The sequence below is a fragment of the Barbus barbus genome, assembly GCF_936440315.1.
Source record: "Barbus barbus genome assembly, chromosome: 33".
Lineage (NCBI taxonomy): Eukaryota > Metazoa > Chordata > Actinopteri > Cypriniformes > Cyprinidae > Barbus > Barbus barbus.
The window spans coordinates 11899499-11918637 of record NC_136761.1 but is presented as its reverse complement, the minus strand read 5'-3'; the positions used below and the strand labels follow the sequence as shown (position 1 = coordinate 11918637).

Here is a 19139-nt window from a genome sequence, read left to right as displayed (position 1 = left end):
TTCATAATAAATATTAATAAAAAATGTGCCAAATCAATTACTTTCAAAATGAGTGTTGTAGTATAACCAGCAGGAGAGCAGTTATGTGTAAATTGAATTTGGTGACACTACAGTGCGTTAGTGTAAAGTTATTGAGTATGTTATTAGTAAAAAAAAAAATCGCGTTTGGCACTTTGCAGACGGTCCCTTAGGACCTGTCTCTCAGACGCCAGCGCATTTAGATCAATGTATTTTATACAGAGCGGAGGAAACCTCGCTTGTAGCTCGCTTTCTACATCACTAAAAAAGAAAAGTGGTGTCATTTGTGTATTAAAAACGATTTGCTCGCGAGTTATTGATCCGGAAAAGTCGAATCTGTCAATATCTTTACTCCAACTTTACCGAACTGCTTGTATCAGAGAGCTGTAAAGATGCGCTCCTCTCACTGCATCTGCGGTTTCTGCAGACACACATGCCGGTGCTGTTCATCATGAATGCCGTTCATCATCGATGATAATTCATCGTGCACGGCTCGTTTATTTCGTGCATTTTTTTTATTTATTTTTTTTACATTTTATGATGCTTCAGGGCATGCATTTGAATCGCTGCATGTTCGCGGGCGCAGTGCAGTTCCGATTATTTTTGTTGTTATGTTGTTGTTTTTGTTTACATCTCTCTTTAAGATGCGCTGCACATGGCGAGGACATACATACGGGTGAGTGTTATTATATATAGTCGTTGTAAAATAATATCGGATGCTCGTTGTTGCGTTTCGTAGAGCGCTGGAACTCGTTGGCAAGCAATTGTGTCAGATTGCTAATTTATTGGTGATTGATTATTTTGCACTATTAGATGAACGTTGGCATAGAGACTCCTCTCTCATCCATGACAACCCGGAGCACTTCATCACTTACCCACAGTGGATCAGCCCAGCCAGACACAAAAGATCTCATGAGGGCTCTGAGGTAAGTAGTGTTTTGAGAATGAGAATCTGTCTAGTAGTTGTGCTTTATTGTCAAACTCCACATTTGTCGTAAAATGGCTTGTGAATCAAAATTGTAATTTTCTAATTCAATAGTAGCTTTTGTGATAAGTGACTTAGAATTATGAATATTCTAAGAACCTTAGAATATTTATTTGTTTTTAGCATATATTTGGTTTATATTTACTTAATTTAGTTTTTCTCAGTATATATATATATATATATATATTAGTATACAGAATATTCTTTAAATCTCAGTATTCTCTCATGTTTTTGGACCCCACTGTATATATAATACCTGTAAAACGACTTCATTGTATTTTTTTTAACATCATCATGTATCTACCACAGTTTTTGCATAATGGAATTTATTGGGTAATTCTATTCTAAACTGATTGATTTATCTTCCCAGCATCCATCTGAGGCAGAGGTCAAAATTACTGCGGGAGGAGAAGATCTGATTCTACAGCTCCAGAGAAATGAGTGAGTTTGTGCGAGTAGTCGTATAAATAAGCATCTCCATTCACTGTCCAGCTTTACTCCACTGTAGCCACATATCACTTACCAACTGGAGGTGTCGTGATATATTTGCAATGAAATGCTGTCCATAGCGTTGTGCCAAAAATACACATCTATGTGGTTTCCATTTTCATTTTGTCACAAGCAGATGTGCATGTGTTGATGGAGTGCGTTTGCACCGCACGATTATTAAACCATATGGGAGTGACATTTGATACGCCTGCTCCAGGACACAGGAAGCTGAGTGCATCACATGGTTTACTTTCTCCCCCTGGAGCGCATTGCCATTAGGGAGTAAGTTAATTAGTGGACATAAAAACAGGTTGACAGAATAAATCAGGTCGATTACTTCTGAGGTGTATCACTGGCATTAAAATGCTAGTGACAGGACTTCAAAAGACCTCCCGGTTTGCTTTTCCGTGGCAAGGATTGAGTCGGATGCCTCAGAAAACCTAGGTTGCAACCAGCACAATCCTGGGCTAGTTTTGACATAAAGGGACACTAAGTTACAACTTAAAGTAACAGTCTTAAAGTAATGGTATTAAATGTTGCATGCATTGCAAAAATTAATATCTTACTCTGTATTTTTGTTTTACAATACAATCTAATCTTCCTTAAATCAAGATACATTTACGTGGGACGCAAATGTAAAATGTCTTTAAAGACTGAAATATTGCAAACTGAAGTTTATGCATAAAACAAGAACAAATATCTGTCATTCTTATATTTCTTTCATGTATTCTTTAAAATTTCGGTAACACTTTAGGGACCAATTCTCACTATTAACTAGTTGCTTATGGCATGCATTAGTAACATATTGGCTGTTTATTAGTACTTATAAAGCATATATTCTGCACAACCATATTCTACATCCCTTAATACCTAAATTTAACAACCAACTTACTATTAATATGCAGCAAATTAGGAGTTTATTGTTTAAAAAGTTGTAATTAATGGTTTGTTAATGGCGAGAATTGGACCTTGAAATAAAGTGTGAACAAAATGTATTTATTCTTATACCCAATATGATACTTCTATGGCATTCCTTTTGAAACCTTTATTTTTAGAGTGTACATTCTGCCTTAAGTACAAATTGTGAAACCGAATAAAGTACAGAGTTAGTTACACACTAACTTGTAGTTACTAAGCCTTTAGTGTGGACTATATGTTCCATTTAAGTAAGAACTTGTGAACAGCTGTGGTGCAACTCTGCCGTGGTCTAAGTGGTGTCACATTAGTAAAGGTACTATCTGAAAATCAGAGCAGATGGAAAAGCCATAGGCTACCAACTGAAGATCCATCCAGAGCACGACTCCATGGTGTCTGGCTGAGATAAGCCCAGGGGACAACACCCTGCTGTGGGCATTTGTTACAAATGCAACTTTGTTTAAAACATGTTCTTTGGTGTGATGAAAACAATTAGCATTGTTTCATGAGCACTACATTGTGTCATCTTATTTTTAGGAAAGATGCGGTTGATAATTTGCAAGAATTTAGTCATGTTTTACACATAATATTGAGCAACATCCTAATTCAGAGAGACGAGTTGTCATTGGATTCCAATCTGATGCAATGTCAAACTGTTAAGAAGTCATGGTGACTGACCAACAGCAGTGTTTTGAGGCACAGCATCAATAGATAATATCCATACAAAGTAATATTGTTTCAGTTCTGTTGTGTGTGAAGTACTGCAGAAATATAGAATAACTGGAAATGCTGGATTTTCATAAATGTGAGCATTTGTTGAGAAATAGTTAGCAGTTATGTTGAATAGGCCTAGTTTAAAACCATTTAGCCAATAGCAACCGCCTTTTTGAAGACAAGTAAAAGCTTTTTAAAAAATCACAAGTTGGTTTTACTAACGTATTTTATGTTGTAGAATAAAACATAATATCTTGAGCTTGTGTTAACCACAGATCTTATTTCAGACATTTAAACAAAAAAGCACCAACAGGGACAATGGAACCTGAAATGCTAAAATGCTAACTAATTTCCAAGTTATAGCCTACATCATGCTTGCAGCACTTTATTTGAGTAGCACTGATATGATGTATTTCCACTTTTGGTATCTCTGCAGAGCTATTTTTGTATGCCGAGGGTTTGAGTACTAGTATGATTTTCTTTCATGTGGACTGTTTATCGATTAAGGTTGTTGCAAAATCAGTGCCTAGTTAGCTATACCACTCTCATTCCTGCATTCATATCCAAGCACTGAATGTTAATACAAGCTGGGTTTCATTTTCTCTTGTGGATAATTTTAATATTTGTGCGACAAGTTAAAAGCAAGGGAAATGGTTTTAAAGATGTCCATCTCTGTACAAAGGCTTTGGGGTCAAGTCTTTGGTGCGTTTACTATGAGTCATCCCTACTTCTGAAAGCTTGTGAACTAGTGTATCCCTCTGTTTAGCCTTTTAACCTCCATCTCCACCCATGGGTCACTCAGTGGGAAAAAAAAGTTCAGTGTAGTCCATGTTAGAATGCTGGTATATAATGCTTTCTTAACAAGTTTCTTAGCTTTTCAAGGATTTTTTTGCTGCAGTATAGTTGATTTGGGGGAATGTTTGGCTGTCAGTGGTGTAAATGTTAAACTTTTTCTGCAACAATGGTATGAAGCTGAATCTCTGTGCTTTCTGCCTTCTTGTTTAGTCGTACATCTTATTTGCTCCATTTAAAAGTAAGTGCTCATGCATAGAATATCAAAAAGCAGCTGTGAATCTCCAGGCGTCTGTAGTCAGTGGCTGTCCTCCAGGATAGATCCATCACAGTCTGAAGGAAAAAGCTTGTGTGTGTGTGTGTGTGCTGGCGTAGTATCCAGGCTTTTATTCTAATGAATGTTTGCCCTCATAGACCCAGAGGAGGTGATTGGGTTTAGATCCAGGAAGGGCGCTGCTGATTCAGTATTTCTGAGGGTGGCGAGTCTGGGGTAGTGTGACTTGAAGGTCAGTCGAGAGATGTTATTCAGGGCTCAAGTTTTCCAAAGTAGCAGTGAACCCCAAATTAGAGTCCTCGTTCTCTTTTGCAACCATATACATTAAGATAATTCATGGCAGACTTTAGACTGTCTGCTGACCTGCCAGTGAAGTTTCTTTCACTCTATCCCTCTTATATTTCTGTCTGTTTTCTCTCTCCATAGGGCTGACAGATCTCAGAGGACACATTAGTCTCGGGTCTGACGCCGTGTCCTCCCTAATAGTTTCTGTCTAAATGCTTGTTTGTGACATCAGAATGATACATAATCAGGGGATTGTTAGGTCACTTACTAGTGGTGATTTATTTAATGTCAACCTGAAATGTTATTTACAACCATTTTGCTTTTATAGTGTGTCATATTTTGGAATCAAATATAAATTATTTAGAGCAGGACTTGAGTTTACCATCTGTAGTTGATTGGATTGTAAAAATGGGTGTTAGGTAGAAAATTGGAGTCAGACGGTTGGTGGTTTGACTTTTTTTATGAAATATTACAAAGACTAACATTTGTGCACCAACAAATCATTCACAATAAGTCCAGGAATGTGCATTTTACCCTATAAAGCTTGAAATAATAGTCAGGAAAATTATTTATTTTTTAAATGGGACATTTTTTGGCAAAATATTAAAGAAGCATCATAGCTTCATATTTGATACATCAGGCTTTTAAAAAAACATAATTAAATGAAATACAACCTGAATTCCAGAAATGTTCAGACGCTTTTTAAATTTGAATAAAATGAAAGCTAAAATAATTTCAAATCACATGAGCCAATATTTTATTCACAATAGAACATAGATAACAAATCAACTGTTTAAACTGAGAAATTTTACAATTTTATGCACAAAATTAGCTTACTTTACTTTACTTTTAGTCATTTAGCAGACACTTTTATCCAAAGCGACTTACAAATAAGAAAAAGTAACTAAAACTAAAAGTTAACACTCTGTAAATACTCTATACACACCCATTTGTCAGGAGTTTAGGGGTTTTACTGGTTTTGCTTTCAGTTCCTGTTTTTCCTTATTTGGGTTTTCCTGTCATTTAGCTATTTTCATTTAATGATAAATTTTATTTACTCATTTACTCCTTTGTTCCTGTTTCCTTTAAAAGCACTCAGTTTGGTTTGTTTCATTGTCCTGTCTACATGTTTATTAAAGGAAGAAGTGCGTTGATGCCTCGTTGTTTTCCCGAATCAGTCTTTGAACCACTACAACCACATGTTCCGTAACAGAAGACAGGACCTAACAGAAATGCTGACGGCTGAGAACAAGCTGTGGGGTTTGCGGCAGGCTGGTCGGAAGTTGGAGCGGTATGTGGAAGATTTCATTGAGGTTGTTCACCAGCTGAGCTGACCTGACGCCTCTTTGGGTGCGTGCTTTCTGCTGGGGCTGGACAGCGAGACAATCAGATGTGAGCTTCCAGTTTCTGATTTTCCCCTGGTCGAATTAATTAATCTTATTTCTTAATGGATCACTCTTCGAAGTAGAAGCAGTGAAAGATTTTCAGTCTCGCTGCCCAGTCTCCGCTGAAGTCTCAGCCCACCTCCCGCCAAGGACCTCCACATACCGCACCAACGGTCCGAGCCGCCTGCCCAGCTCCAACCTTCCCCTTACCATCGTCAGCACTGGAGTTGTGCTCAGCCCAGTTCCGCCCGCGGCGAAGACAGCTCCGCCCGCAGCGAAGACGGCTCCACCCGCAGCGAAGTCTGTGCCATTACCCGCGGCTATGTCGGGCCAACCGGCAAACTACCAGGAGCAGTCACTTTTGGATAGGGCGATACCCCCTGAAGTTTCTGTTCCGGTCCTCTCACCAGAGCCTGCTCCTCGTAAGTGCCCTCCTGAGTTCCCGCTGGTTCCGTCCAGCCCTCCTGAGTTCCCGCTGGTTCCGTCCAGCCCTCCTGAGTTCCCGCTGGTTCCGTTCAGCCCTCCTGAGTTCCCGCTGGTTCTGTCCAGCCCTCCTGAGTTCCCGCTGGTTCCGTCCAGCCCTCCTGAGTTCCCGCTGGTTCCGTCCAGCCCTCCTGAGTTCCCGCTGGTTCCGTCCAGCCCTCCTGAGCCCCAGCTGGCCACGTCCAGCTCTCCTTCGTCTCCGCTGGCGCCATCCAGCTCCACGCCTCCCAAGCGCCCTCAAGTGTCCGCGCTGCAAGAGCGCCCTCAAGTGTCCGTGCTGCAAGAGCGCCCTCCTGCGTCTCCGCTGGTCCCGTCCAGCTCTCCTTCGTCTCCGCTGGTTCTATCCAGCTTTGCGCCTCCTGTGCGCCCTCAAGTGTCCGCGCTGCAAGAGCGCCCTCAAGTGTCCTCAAGTGCGCCCTCAAGTGTCCTCTAGAGCGCCCCCTAGAGCCCGCTCCTCCAGAGTCTCCTGATCCGCCATGGCCCCCCAAGTCTCCTGATCCGCCATGGCCGCAGGACTCCCACTCCACCGATCCGCCCTGGAGGCCTCCCTTGTCCCCCTCCCTGGTAGAACTGTTACGGCGCGAGACGCGCCTTCCGGGAGGGGGGAGTAATGTCAGGAGTTTAGGGGTTTTCTGGTTTTGCTTTCAGTTCCTGTTTTTCCTTATTTGGGTTTTCCTGTCATTTAGCTAATTAATAATCATTGTGGAGTCCTGTCACCTGTTGTTAGTTAATTATCTCATTTACTCCTTTGTTCCTGTTTCCTTTAAAAGCACTCAGTTTGGTTTGTTTCATTGTCCTGTCTACATGTTTATTAAAGGAAGAAGTGCGTTGATGCCTCGTTGTTTTCCCGAATCAGTCTTTGAACCACTACAACCACATGTTCCGTAACACCATTTTAGAAAATACAGAAATTAAATAAAATTGACAAATGCATACAACAACAACATTTCAATAGTAAACATATAAAGGAAAAAAAAAAAGCGATACTAATATCCTTTGCCAGTGTCCTAGCCCGGTGGAGTCACACGGTAGAGTCGATGGTCTTTACACTCTTTGGTCTTCACACTAAGAGGGCTGCCGTGACTGCTGCCGCGGTATAATAACCTTTTTTATACCTATCTAACAAATCACTACTACAATTCAGCTGAACCCACTTTCCTATTAATCACTAAAAATGGCCAAGCAAGTGCACACACTGACAAGATACGTGATACAGTATAAGACCAAACGCGATTTCAGCAACTCTCAACATAGTAAACAAAATAAGCGTTTCCTAGCAACGGAAACTGCGCTAAACACTGAGACAAGTAAATACACTTACGAGCTGATTTTAACTTCCGCTGATAGCTAATTTCAAATTTGATGCCTGCGACAGGTCTCAAAATAGTTGGGACAGGGGCATGCTTACCATGGTGTAGCATCTCCTCTTCTTTTCAAAACAGTTTGAAGATGTCTAGGCATCGAGGCTATGAGTTTCTGGAGTGTTGGTGTTGGAATTTGGTCCCATTCTTGCCTGATATAGGTTTCCAGCTGCTGAAGAGTTCATGCTCGTCTTTGATGTATTTTTCGTTTAATGATGAGCCAAATGTTCTCTATAGGTGAAAGATCTGGACTGCAGACAGGCCAATTCAGCACATGGACTCTTCTACTACGAAGCCATGCTGTTGTAATAGCTGCAGTATGTGGTTTTGCATTGTCCTGCTGAAATGCACAAGGCCTTCCCTGAAATAAATGTCGTCTGGAGGGGAGCATATGTTGCTGTAAAATCTTTATATACCTTTCAGCATTCATAGTGCCTTCCAAAACATGCAAGTTGCCCATACCGTATGCATTTATGCACCCCCATACCATCAGAGATGCTGGCTTTTGAACTGAACGCTGATGACACACTGGAAGGACTACCTCCTCTTTAGCCCGGAGGACACGGCGTCCATGATTTCCAACAAGAATGTCAAATTTGGACTCGTCTGACCATAGAACAATTTTCCACTTTGAAACAGTCCATTTTAAATGAGCCTTGGCCCACAGGACATGACGACGCTTCTGGACCATGTTCACATATGGCTTCCTTTTTGAATGATAGAGCTTTAGTTGGCATCTGCAGATGGCACGGCGGATTGTGTTTACTGACAGTGGTTTCTGGAAGTATTCCTGGGCCCATTTAGTAATGTCAAAGACACAATCATGCCGATGAGTGATGCAGTTTCGTCTGAGGGCCCAAAGACCACAGGCATCCAACAAAGGTCTTCGGCCTTGTCCCTTACACACAGAGATTTCTCCAGTTTCTCTGAATCTATTGATGATGTTATGCACTGTAGATGATGAGATTTGCAAAGCCTTTGCAATTTGATGTTGAGGAACGTTGTTTTTAAAGTATTCCACAATCTTTTTACACACACTTTCACAGATTGGAGAGCCTCTGCCCATCTTTACTTCTGAGATACTCTCTAAGACATCCCTTTTATAGCTAATCATGTTACAGACCTGATGTCAATTAACTTAATCAGTTGCTAGATGTTCTCCCAGCTGAATCTTTTCAAAATGTCTTGCTTCAGCCCTTTGTCGCCCCATGCCAACTTTTTTGAGACCTGTAGCAGGCATAAAATTTGAAATGAGCTCATTTAGTGGATAAAAGTGTAACATTTCTCAGTTTAGTCATTTGTTATGTTCTCTATGTTCTATTGTGAATAAAATATTGGCTCATGTGATTTGAAAGTCTTTCAGTTTTCATTTTATTCAAATTTAAAAATCGTTCCAACATTTCCGAAATTCGGGTTGTATAATGATGATTGAGAGATGAACTTTAAGAAATCTTTAAAAATCCGCCATTTTGGAGAGTAATCAGCATTTACGTTCAGGATATAGCGCATGCTGAACATAAACAATGCTGATTACATTGATTACGTTCTGGGGTACTCTCCAAAATGGCGGAAGACTCAGGGAGAAGAATTGTTGAATAAATTATGTTATTGTTTTCTTTGTGCACAGAAAGTATTCTCGCTGCTTTGTAAATTTACATTTGAACCCCTGATGTCACATGGACTATTTTAGCGATGTCCTTGCTATTTCTGGACCTGGGAACATTGCAGTTCTGTTGCTGTCTATGCAGGGTCAGAAAGCTCTTGGATTTAATCAAAAAATATCTTAATTTGTGTTCTTGTATTTGTGGGTTTGGAACGACGAGGGTGAGTAATTAATGACAGAATTTTCATTTTTGGGTGAACTATCCCTTTAATGTGTGCTTTCTGCATTCTGTTTGCTTTTGTTTATTTTCTGAAACATGCATTGGCTTGTTTGACTTTCAGATGACCCCTCTGGGAGGCTGACTGGCTGTCAGTTAGAGGGCAAAGCGCTTGGACAGGCTTTTAGGCTTGCATACGCTCTTGCAAAAGGGCAATAAAAGCCCCTCCATCACAGCAATGGCCAAGGCAGTGCCCTCAATTACATCATCCTCCCCTCCAGCCCATCTCCTCTCCTCTTTTTGCCCTTTCCAATCATTCTCTGTCTGTTTGTGATGTCCCTATTTCATCTTTCTCTCTCCCTCCTCCCTCGCCCCCTTCTAGAATGATGTCATTTGATATGAGGAGAAAATGTGACCCACTGACCCTTGAGACGCAGCTCGTCTCAAGGGTCCCTTGAGATTCAGTCTATACTGAAATGAGCTCTTTGTTTCAGCTGCTGCCAGACGGCCACGTTTCAAACACACAGCTCTTCATCACTGCATCTATCGGGCCCCATGCCAACCCTTTTAGTGCTCCGTGGGTCGAAAATCATTCCTATCCATTTTGTATTTTTGTGTTGTAATACATGTATATTCATTTTCTATATTATACAGAGGGAGGGAGAAAGAAAAATGATTTATTAACATTTTAAATGTACATTTTATTTGCAGCAAACTTGAGCTAAGGAATTTGACAAAAAGCTAATTTGCATGCAATCCTGTTCAATTTTGACCAAGAGTTTACCACAGGGATTTTTCAGAACACTATACTTTTCTGAGGGCCTTTACTATTCTCAAATTGAACAGTTTATTGAACCTTTAGACAAAATCTAGAAAATAATAATAGTAAAATTTATATGTTTTTGTTGAGTATATTTGATACATCAGGCTTTTTTGGCTCACATAGTGTGATATATGGAGAATATGGAGCTCATAAATGGCTGCCCACTGCTCCGGGTGTGTGTTCACGGTGTGTGTGTGTTCACTGCTGTGTGTGTGCATGTTGGATGGGTTAAATGCAGAGCACGAATTCCGAGTATGGGTCACCATACTTGGCTGAATGTCACTTCACTTCACTTTCATACTCTGTGGAAAAAACACCTCAATTTTATTCAGAGGCCTTCTATGATCAAAAACATTCAAGTTAGTGCAGTTTCTGATATTTATGAGGCCGAAAAGATGAATTTCTGATAGCTTGTATATCAGTGAGATCTTTATAACAGCAGACTACTTACATAAAAAGCATATAAATATCAGTTGTCACTCTATATCACCCAGTAATATGTCTTAAGATAGTATTTAAATGCTTAGTTTGATGATTAATGCTGTGTAGTGTTTATTGTGTGGGCAAAACATAATGCAATGCAATATAGTATTGTTTGAGAGATGTTAAATTAATGTTGCTTAAAAGCCTGATGTATCATTTTTGATCATTCACATTTTAATCAGCACTGGAGCTCCTCAGGGCTGTGTTCTCTCCCCCCTGCTCTTCTCCCTTTATACACCAATGACTGCACATCTAAAGACCCCTCTGTCAAGCTCCTGAAGTTTGCAGACGACACCACACTTATTGGCCTCATTCAGGACGGTGACGACTCTGCTTACCGACAGGAGGTTAAGGAGCTGACTGTATGGTGCAGTCTTAACAACCTGGAGATCAACACGCTCAAAATAGTGGAGATGACCGTGGACTTCAGGAGAAACCTCCCCCCACTCACCATCATGAACAGAACTGTAACGACAGTCATTCAGGTTCCTGGGCAGCACCATCTCTCTGGACCTGAAGTGAGACATTCACATAGACTCCATTGTTAAAAAGGCCCAGCAGAGGCCAGCTGAGGAAGTACAACCTGTCACAGGAGCTGCTGAAACAGTTCTACTCTGCTATCATTGAATCCGTCCTCTGCACTTCTATAACTGTCTGGTTCAGCTCAGCTACCAAATCTGACCTCAGAAGACTACAGAGGGTAGTCTGGACTGCTGAGCGAATCATTGGTACGTTCCTCCCCACTCTCCAAGAACTGTACTTATCCAGAGTGAGAAAAAGGGCTGTAAAAATCACTCTGGACCCCTCACATCCAGCACACTCCCTCTTTGACTGTTGCCATCTGGTCAACGCTACAGAGCTCTGAGCACCACAATGGCCAGGCACAGGAACGGTTTCTTCCTTCAGGCAATCCATCTCATGAACACTTGACAATAATTGTGGAACACACACTATTTATACACTTGTACACTTATTTATCTAACACACATACTTAGTCTACATTTCAATTTGCACATAATGTACCTGTACAAACAAAACTGTCTGTCGTTATATACCTGTACATACAATTGTCAGTTTGTATGTTGTTATTCCTTATTTACTTGTTCTATTTTTAATTCCCTTTTTATTATCTGTGTTTTTTGTTCTGTCACTGTCATTCTGTTGCACTGTAGAAGCTTCTGTCATGAAAACCAATTCCTCGTATGTTTTTTTTTTTTCTAAAATTGATGGAATATGAATACAATATGTGACCCTGGACCACAAAACCAGTTATAAGGGTCAATTCGATTTTTGATGTATTGATGTATGGGTTTTTATGATAGGACAATATTTGGCCGAGATACAACTATTTGAATATCTGGAATCTGAGGGTCAAAATATTGAGAAAATCGCCTTTAAAGTTGTCCAAATGAAGTTCTTAGCAATGCATATTACTAATAAAAAAATAAGTTTTGATATATTTACAGTAGGAAATTTACAAAATATGAACATGATCTTTACTTAATGTCCTAATGATTTTTGACATAAAAGAAAAATCAATAATTTTGACCCATACAGTGTATTTTTGGCTATTGCTACAAATATACCCTAGCGACTTAAGACTGGTTTTGTGGTCCAGGGTTGGTTAAGTCCACTAAGTGTTAATCTTTAAATATTACTAACAATATAAAATTTATTCTTATGTTTACTTTATAAAAATAAAGATTTCACAACAAAAAGACAATACTGAATAAACCACTTTGTAATAGAGACAAAAAATGGTAATAAAGGTGGGAAATACAATTTAATTGCCAGTAAGAAATATTAACGGGTGGTCACGACCATTGGCGAATTACGAAAACAGTTATTCAATGGCTCCTTGCACCATTAGTCTAGTTAGTTTGGACCACACTCCAACTCTTTGCAGGGTCTATTTTTGCCAGCATTTGTTTTATAGGTGTCTATTGTAAGTGTTTGTTATCACGTAGCTAAAATAACTGCCAAGGCGCCACTTAAAATTTCTGTTAATCGCCCACCTGGTAGGCACAACATCCTTCTTTCTGTCAGTAAAATTCTTCCCATCTCTTTCTCACTCACTCTGTTTTTCCAGAGCCTAAGGGACTATAGCGTCATGCTCAGCCAGAGTCAGTTTATTGTTAATTTATGGGTCTTCTTGTTGGCCCAGGGGCTTTTTATGGCTGGGCTCAATATAGCATCACATTTTGGGTCATTGGGTGGCAGTGTGGCAGATTAAGTGCAAGCCTTGTTTTAGTTCCCTCTTACTGTTCAGCAGAGGGTTGGATAAACAGGCATGCATTGTTTGAGAGGGTATTAGATACACTCAAGAACCCTTTTGGCCTACCCCATATTTTGTCCTGAGTGCTTTTCCACACCCTTGGACTGTATTTGGAAGCAGAATGACCTTGTTGGTGTTTGCTGTCAATTGAAAAATTCTGACATAGTAAATTATATGCCTTTATGTATCCATCAAAAACTGACTGAGCCTCCAGTAGATGTTGTCTTTAGTCTCCAGTTTGTCGTCTGTTATAAAGGTGGTCAGTGCACACTTTTCTTTTCAAAATGAAGACTGTTCATTAAATGTCACCTTCTTACTGTAAGTTCCTATGCTTAATTATATGCTAACACATTTGATTACAGGGTGAAAAATGTTCATGCATAAGTGTCTGATTCTTATTGCTGAATTGGTGCAATTCTGTCCGCTTTGCTCGCAAGCCTAAGGAGCTCATGCTTACATGTATTTTGCATATATTTGCATATGTTATGTTAAATTCAAACAGGAGAGGCATTTATTTTGTAAATATCAATCATTTAGTATATTAGTATTAAAATTGGGTCTGTTTCCTCTCATACTCCATCCAAAAATGAATCTTATAATTTTCTTACCTGTCCCGGATATGGCTTTCTTTCTTGAGATAAACACAAACAAAGATTTGTAGAAAAATAACCCATCTCTGCAAATTCATATAATGCAAGTGTACAGGAAGTTGAGGGTTCAAAAACCACACAAAGTGAACACAATGGTAATATATATGATCCTAGTTGATAAATCAATGTCTTCTGAAGTTAAACGAGGTGTGTGTGGGTCATTTTTGGTGGATTTGAGACATTTTTAGTTTTAACAGAAGGAAAAAATGTCTGTCTATCAAGTTCTTCAAAAACTATTATTTTATTATAAATATTGTTTTTATTTATTCAGGTACAAACTATGAATTTGTGTTTATTGCACTGAAAAAAAAATACTGTCCGTTTTGCTTAAAAAAAAAATGAGGCAACTATTTGCATCAGCCTTTTGAGTATTTTAAACATATTTTATTTTAGTTTTTCCTGTTAGACTTTATATGGTCTCAACTTGCACTTTTAAGTAATGTCAACTTAATTTTAATTTACAACTTACAGTTTGTCAAACCTTGTTTTTTAAGTAAACTTTACTCATTTATCCTTATAAGCTACACATTATTTAAAGTTACTTATATTCAGTTAAACTTGCACATTTAATTAATGGCAACTCAATTTTAGCATTTTACAATGTATAGTTTTAAGTTTGTCAAACCTTTTTTTTGAGTAATATTTACTCTTTTTTTTTCCCTTGAAAGCCACACATTATTTAAAGTAACTTTATCTTTGTTTTTAATTTATTCAACACACATTTTAATATTTCTGTATCTTTCTACAAAAGTGTCATTAAACAATAAACAACCTGTATCAAAACAAAGCATTTATTTACTTAATAAAAACTCTTGAGGTTTCACAATATTACAACATTTCATTGAGAACAGTACTTGTGTTTTACACAATGTTAAAACCTTAAATGTCAATCATAACATTTATCGATGGTTAAGAACAACCGCATGCTACTTGGGCAAAAGCCACAACTTCATCAGTATCTGATCAATCATCTCTAGCTCTTTCTGTTAACTACTTCCTTCTGTTACAGGATTAAAAGGGATAGTTCACCCAAAAATTAAAATCTGTCATTAATTATTTACCCTCATGTTGTTCCAAACCTATAAGACCTCCGTTTATCTTCGGAACACAACATATTTTTGATGAAACCTGAGGGCTCTCTGTACATATATGCATGACCAGTGTAAGAAAAAACACCATAACAAAAACTCATGATTTGCACTGATGTTTCTTAAGAAAAAATCTAGTTGAATTGTATGTAACTGTGAAAACCTGAAATCACTACTAACATAGCTTCTATCCAGAATTGCCTTCATATTAGCATTAGGGGAATTAAACTGTTAATATGTAAGTTGATGCTGTGACATATGATTATACGACCTTAAAGGACCCTGTGTGATCGTATTTCTACTTGTGGCATTATTTTAAAGACCCAGTGTATATCAGAAGGGTGTCTGACTGGTATGTCTCTAAGGGCCTCTTTGCTCTCGCATCCATGACACTTTTTCTTCCTGGCAGAGATCCAGGGTCCTGCAGGGTCAGCGCAGACTTGTGCTGCCTGGTGGGTGTTCCTGCGTGGGGGTGATGGAGGTTGTGGCCTAGTAGGTCTGGACTGTGTCCAGCAAGTGTTGTTGGGCCAACTAATTTAAACATACATGGACAGACGCTTGAGATGTACATGTTTGTGTGTGAGAGAGTGAGAGACAGAATGAGACCACAATGTGTGGTTAGGTTTAGACAGACTCATTAGCAAGTCAAATTGTCACATCAAATATAATTTTAGTGGTAGTCTGTTTCAGTTCCTATTTTTGTTGTACATAATGTATCATTTCTTATTTTTTATTTTTTTAAATAAAGGTTAAAACAAGGTGGTACAAACAATGTGGCATATAAACTGGCTGTCTATGTTGTAAATAAATGTTGATTACCATTAGATTTTTACACTAACAATTTACTATTTTACTTTCCTGAGAAGGAAAATATTTAATTTTGCCTTGTTAAACTAATAAAACAAAAGTAAAAAATAAATAAATATATATATATATATATAAATAATTCATCGTCATTAATCTCATGGATTTTTCCAAATAAAATAGTTGTGTAATGTGTGCAGTTTTTATAAATATGTATGGGTTGTGATAATATTAATAAAGTGATTTTAATGATATTAATAATATTGCTAAATAATATCCAGTATCATGTTAAAAGTATCTTCAAAGTATAGAAAAGACAAGATCTGAGTGTTATTTCCAGTCATTTTGAAAATTGTTTGTTAGTCTTGTTAGGAGAAATTAAATATTTAGGGCCAGTTGATCACTTAGTGGTCTTGCTTCAAGCTTTGAAGAGAAAGAAGAGTGTATAAGCACAATAAACAGACTGTTCTCAGACTGTAAGCACATTTAGGAGAGTATCTCTGATTCTCAAAGCATTCAGCCACTTTAGATTAATCTTTAATGAGCTCAAGGACATTAAAGAAAAGAGAGCTCACACTGTCAGCCATTTTCTGTGTAGAAATCCTTTTTAAATAAAACCAGCAAGTCCTCTCAATTTCTTCTCTCTGAATAATCTACATCTGATACGGATCAAATTCTGATTTGTGTGTGACTCCAGAGAAGGAATGGAAACAAGTTGGAAGTGTTTATGTTATTCCTTTATGGACGTGATGGAAGTTGTCTGGTTATATACCAGCTGTGCGCTGATTAAATGTATAACTGAATGATGTTGTCTTTTTTTTTTTTTTTATGTTTTTCTCCAAGGGAGCTGTTCTCCTCTGAATATCAGGAAATATGGTACAATCCGAATGGAGACCGTCAGTTTTCCAGGCCTTCTAACAGTGTGAGTGCAGGAGCCATTCCTCAATCTTTCACTTCTAAATTACACATGAATAGCTCATATTGTCATGGTAATCTTATGATAAACTGTGTTGTCACAGTAAAGTAATAGGCTCTAAATCACTACAGAAACAAGTAATTTGTTTTGCTTTGCCTTTATCAGTGTTTAAAATGATTCAGTATGTGTGATGTTAATGTTATGTTGTGGAAGTAATTCCAGATTAGATAAAACAATATGACATCCATTGCGCATGATCACATTTTTTTTTCCTTTCCCTTTCCTCTGATGTTAGGTACAGGATATTTTTCACGAGTTCACACTTACATATATTTAGCACGAGTTACGTAATGCGTATTTGGCGAGTATGGTAATACGTAGTTGGTGTGCTGTCCTGGGGAAGGGCTCCGGGCTCAGGAATGGCCCGAACCCAGAGTACCCCCCAAAAAGCAATTGAATTGGACAGCCACCAGACTAAGAACCCCCCAAATACACACTGAGATCTGGCGGGAGCTGGTTTTGAGAAGAAGTCGCTTGTATGTCCGATGGGAGATCAAGACTCACGGCATCGGACAGATAAGACAGAAGGGTAAAGATGAGTGGTCGGGAGGCTCTCGCCGACGTCCGACTGGAGATCGAAGCTCACAGCGTTGGATAGGCAAGCCTCGCCGGCTGTAGGATGGAAAAGATAAGGTCTGGCAAGGAGGCTCTCGTGGCATCCGATGGGAGATCAATACTCGCTGCATCGGATGGTTAAGCCTCGCCGGTGGCAGACTAAAAGCCAAGATTGCTTGACCGGATGGCTGATTTAGCGTTCGATGGTGGTTCGATACTCGCGGTGCGAGTGGGTAAACGTCACTGGTAGTTGAAAGAGAAACGTATTCTGAAGGCTCGTCGCGTTCGACGGGAGATCAAGACTTACGGCGTCGGTCGGGAATGCGTCGCCGAGCGAAGGGCAGGAGGGCAAAGTTATGTGGTCGGGAGGCTCTTCCCGACGGCCGATTGGAGGTCAATACTCGTTGCGTCGGACGGGTAAGCCTTGTCGAACATGAAAATCGAAAAGGTAGGGTTGTCTGGCCAGGAGGCTTTGCGGCGTCTAAAGACAGAAGGGTAAAGATGAGTGGTCGGGAGGCTCTCGCCGACATCCAACTGGAGGTCAATACTCACGGCGTCAGACGGTTAAGCCTCGCCGATCGTGGGATGGAAAAGGTAGGGCTTGTTTGGCCGGAAGGTTCTTGCGGCATCCGACGGGAGATCAATATTCACTGCGTCGGATGGTTAAGCCTCACCGGCAGACAGACTAAAGGGCCAAGGTTGCTTGACCAAGAGGCTGTTGTAGCGTTTGACGGGAGTTCAATCCTCATGGCACGAGCGGGTAGGGATCACCGGTTGTTGAAAGAGAAACATATTCGGAAGGTTCTTGCCACGTTCGACGGGAGTTCAATACTCGCGGCATCGGACAGATAAGCTTAGCTGGTAGTCAGGTGGAAAAGGCAAGGTTTGCTTGGCCGGGAGGCTCTCGCCGGCATTTGACAGGAATTCAATAATCACAGAGTCAGATGGGTGAGCCTCGCCAGTAGTCGACAGAGAAACGTATTTGCTCTACCGGGAGCGCTCTTGGAGCATCTGACGGGGAGTTCAATACTCAGGATAATTTGAGTCGGCTAAAAGGGAAAACGCTATGAGGATTACTTGCGCAAATGTAGACAAATCCAATAAGCTGCTTCTGATAAAGCGTCGAAAATCTTGGTGCTGCTTACATTCGAAAGTTAAGCATATGACAAAATAGTATTTCCTGTGCTAGCGTAGCCCAAATATTCGTCGAGAGGAAATCGAAGCGTTTATGCTTGAAACGGGGAGTTATGCAGAGCTGATAGATCGATTAGAAGGTATTTCTCCCCCTGGAAATTTTCATAGCAGCCACTCCAATGGGCTAATGCTGAGAAGGCGGTCAATGAAAGGGCTGATCATGAACCCTCGTTTAATTGCGTCGCCTATAGGGGAAAAGCTGAACAGATTATAAATGGTGAAACGGCTGAACGTAATGAAAAACGGCAACTTTTGATGTCCACGTTCAATGAGTTACCATTGTTGCAGCATTTCTATCATAAAGAAATGGCCAAGTATTAAAGATTAAGTGGACATTTGAATTAAGAGTTGTTTAGCCGAATGGGGATTAGACCGCACAGTGACAAGTAGACGATTGTCAGGCCATTGGAGTCCTCTGTAGGCTTTGATGTAATGCGTATGCATGTTATATTGTTTGATACATTTTATTAAGTTTGTTCAACGTAACCGTAAGTTATTTACTTTTGATACTTTATTTGAAACTATTATGGCCTGTTGTGGCCTGCAATGCATCTGTTACCCAATTTGCTCGTTAGTGATGGCCTTGGATAATAATAATAATAATAATAATTCATTACATTTATATAGCGCTTTTCTGCTTCTCTAAGCACTCAAAGCGCTCTACATTGTGAGGAGTGGTGTCTCCTCATCCACCACCAGTGTGCAGCATCCACCTGGATGATGCGACGGCAGCCATAGTGCGCCAGAACGCCCACCACACACCAGCTTAC

At 39.7% G+C, this 19139-nt stretch overlaps 1 protein-coding gene across 1 annotated transcript in view; it reads left to right on the top strand.

Annotated features, from left to right (window-relative positions):
- The first annotated feature begins 203 nt into the window (after window positions 1-203).
- Window positions 204-19139, top strand: part of adam19b (ADAM metallopeptidase domain 19b) — a 39796-nt gene continuing 20860 nt past the window's right edge. The window contains exons 1-4 of the mRNA XM_079390982.1: window positions 204-694; window positions 832-944; window positions 1374-1444; window positions 16488-16566. Of these exons, the coding sequence (XP_079247108.1) occupies window positions 490-694; window positions 832-944; window positions 1374-1444; window positions 16488-16566 (468 nt within the window). The 5' untranslated portion in view covers window positions 204-489. The remainder of the gene's footprint in view (window positions 695-831; window positions 945-1373; window positions 1445-16487; window positions 16567-19139) is intronic.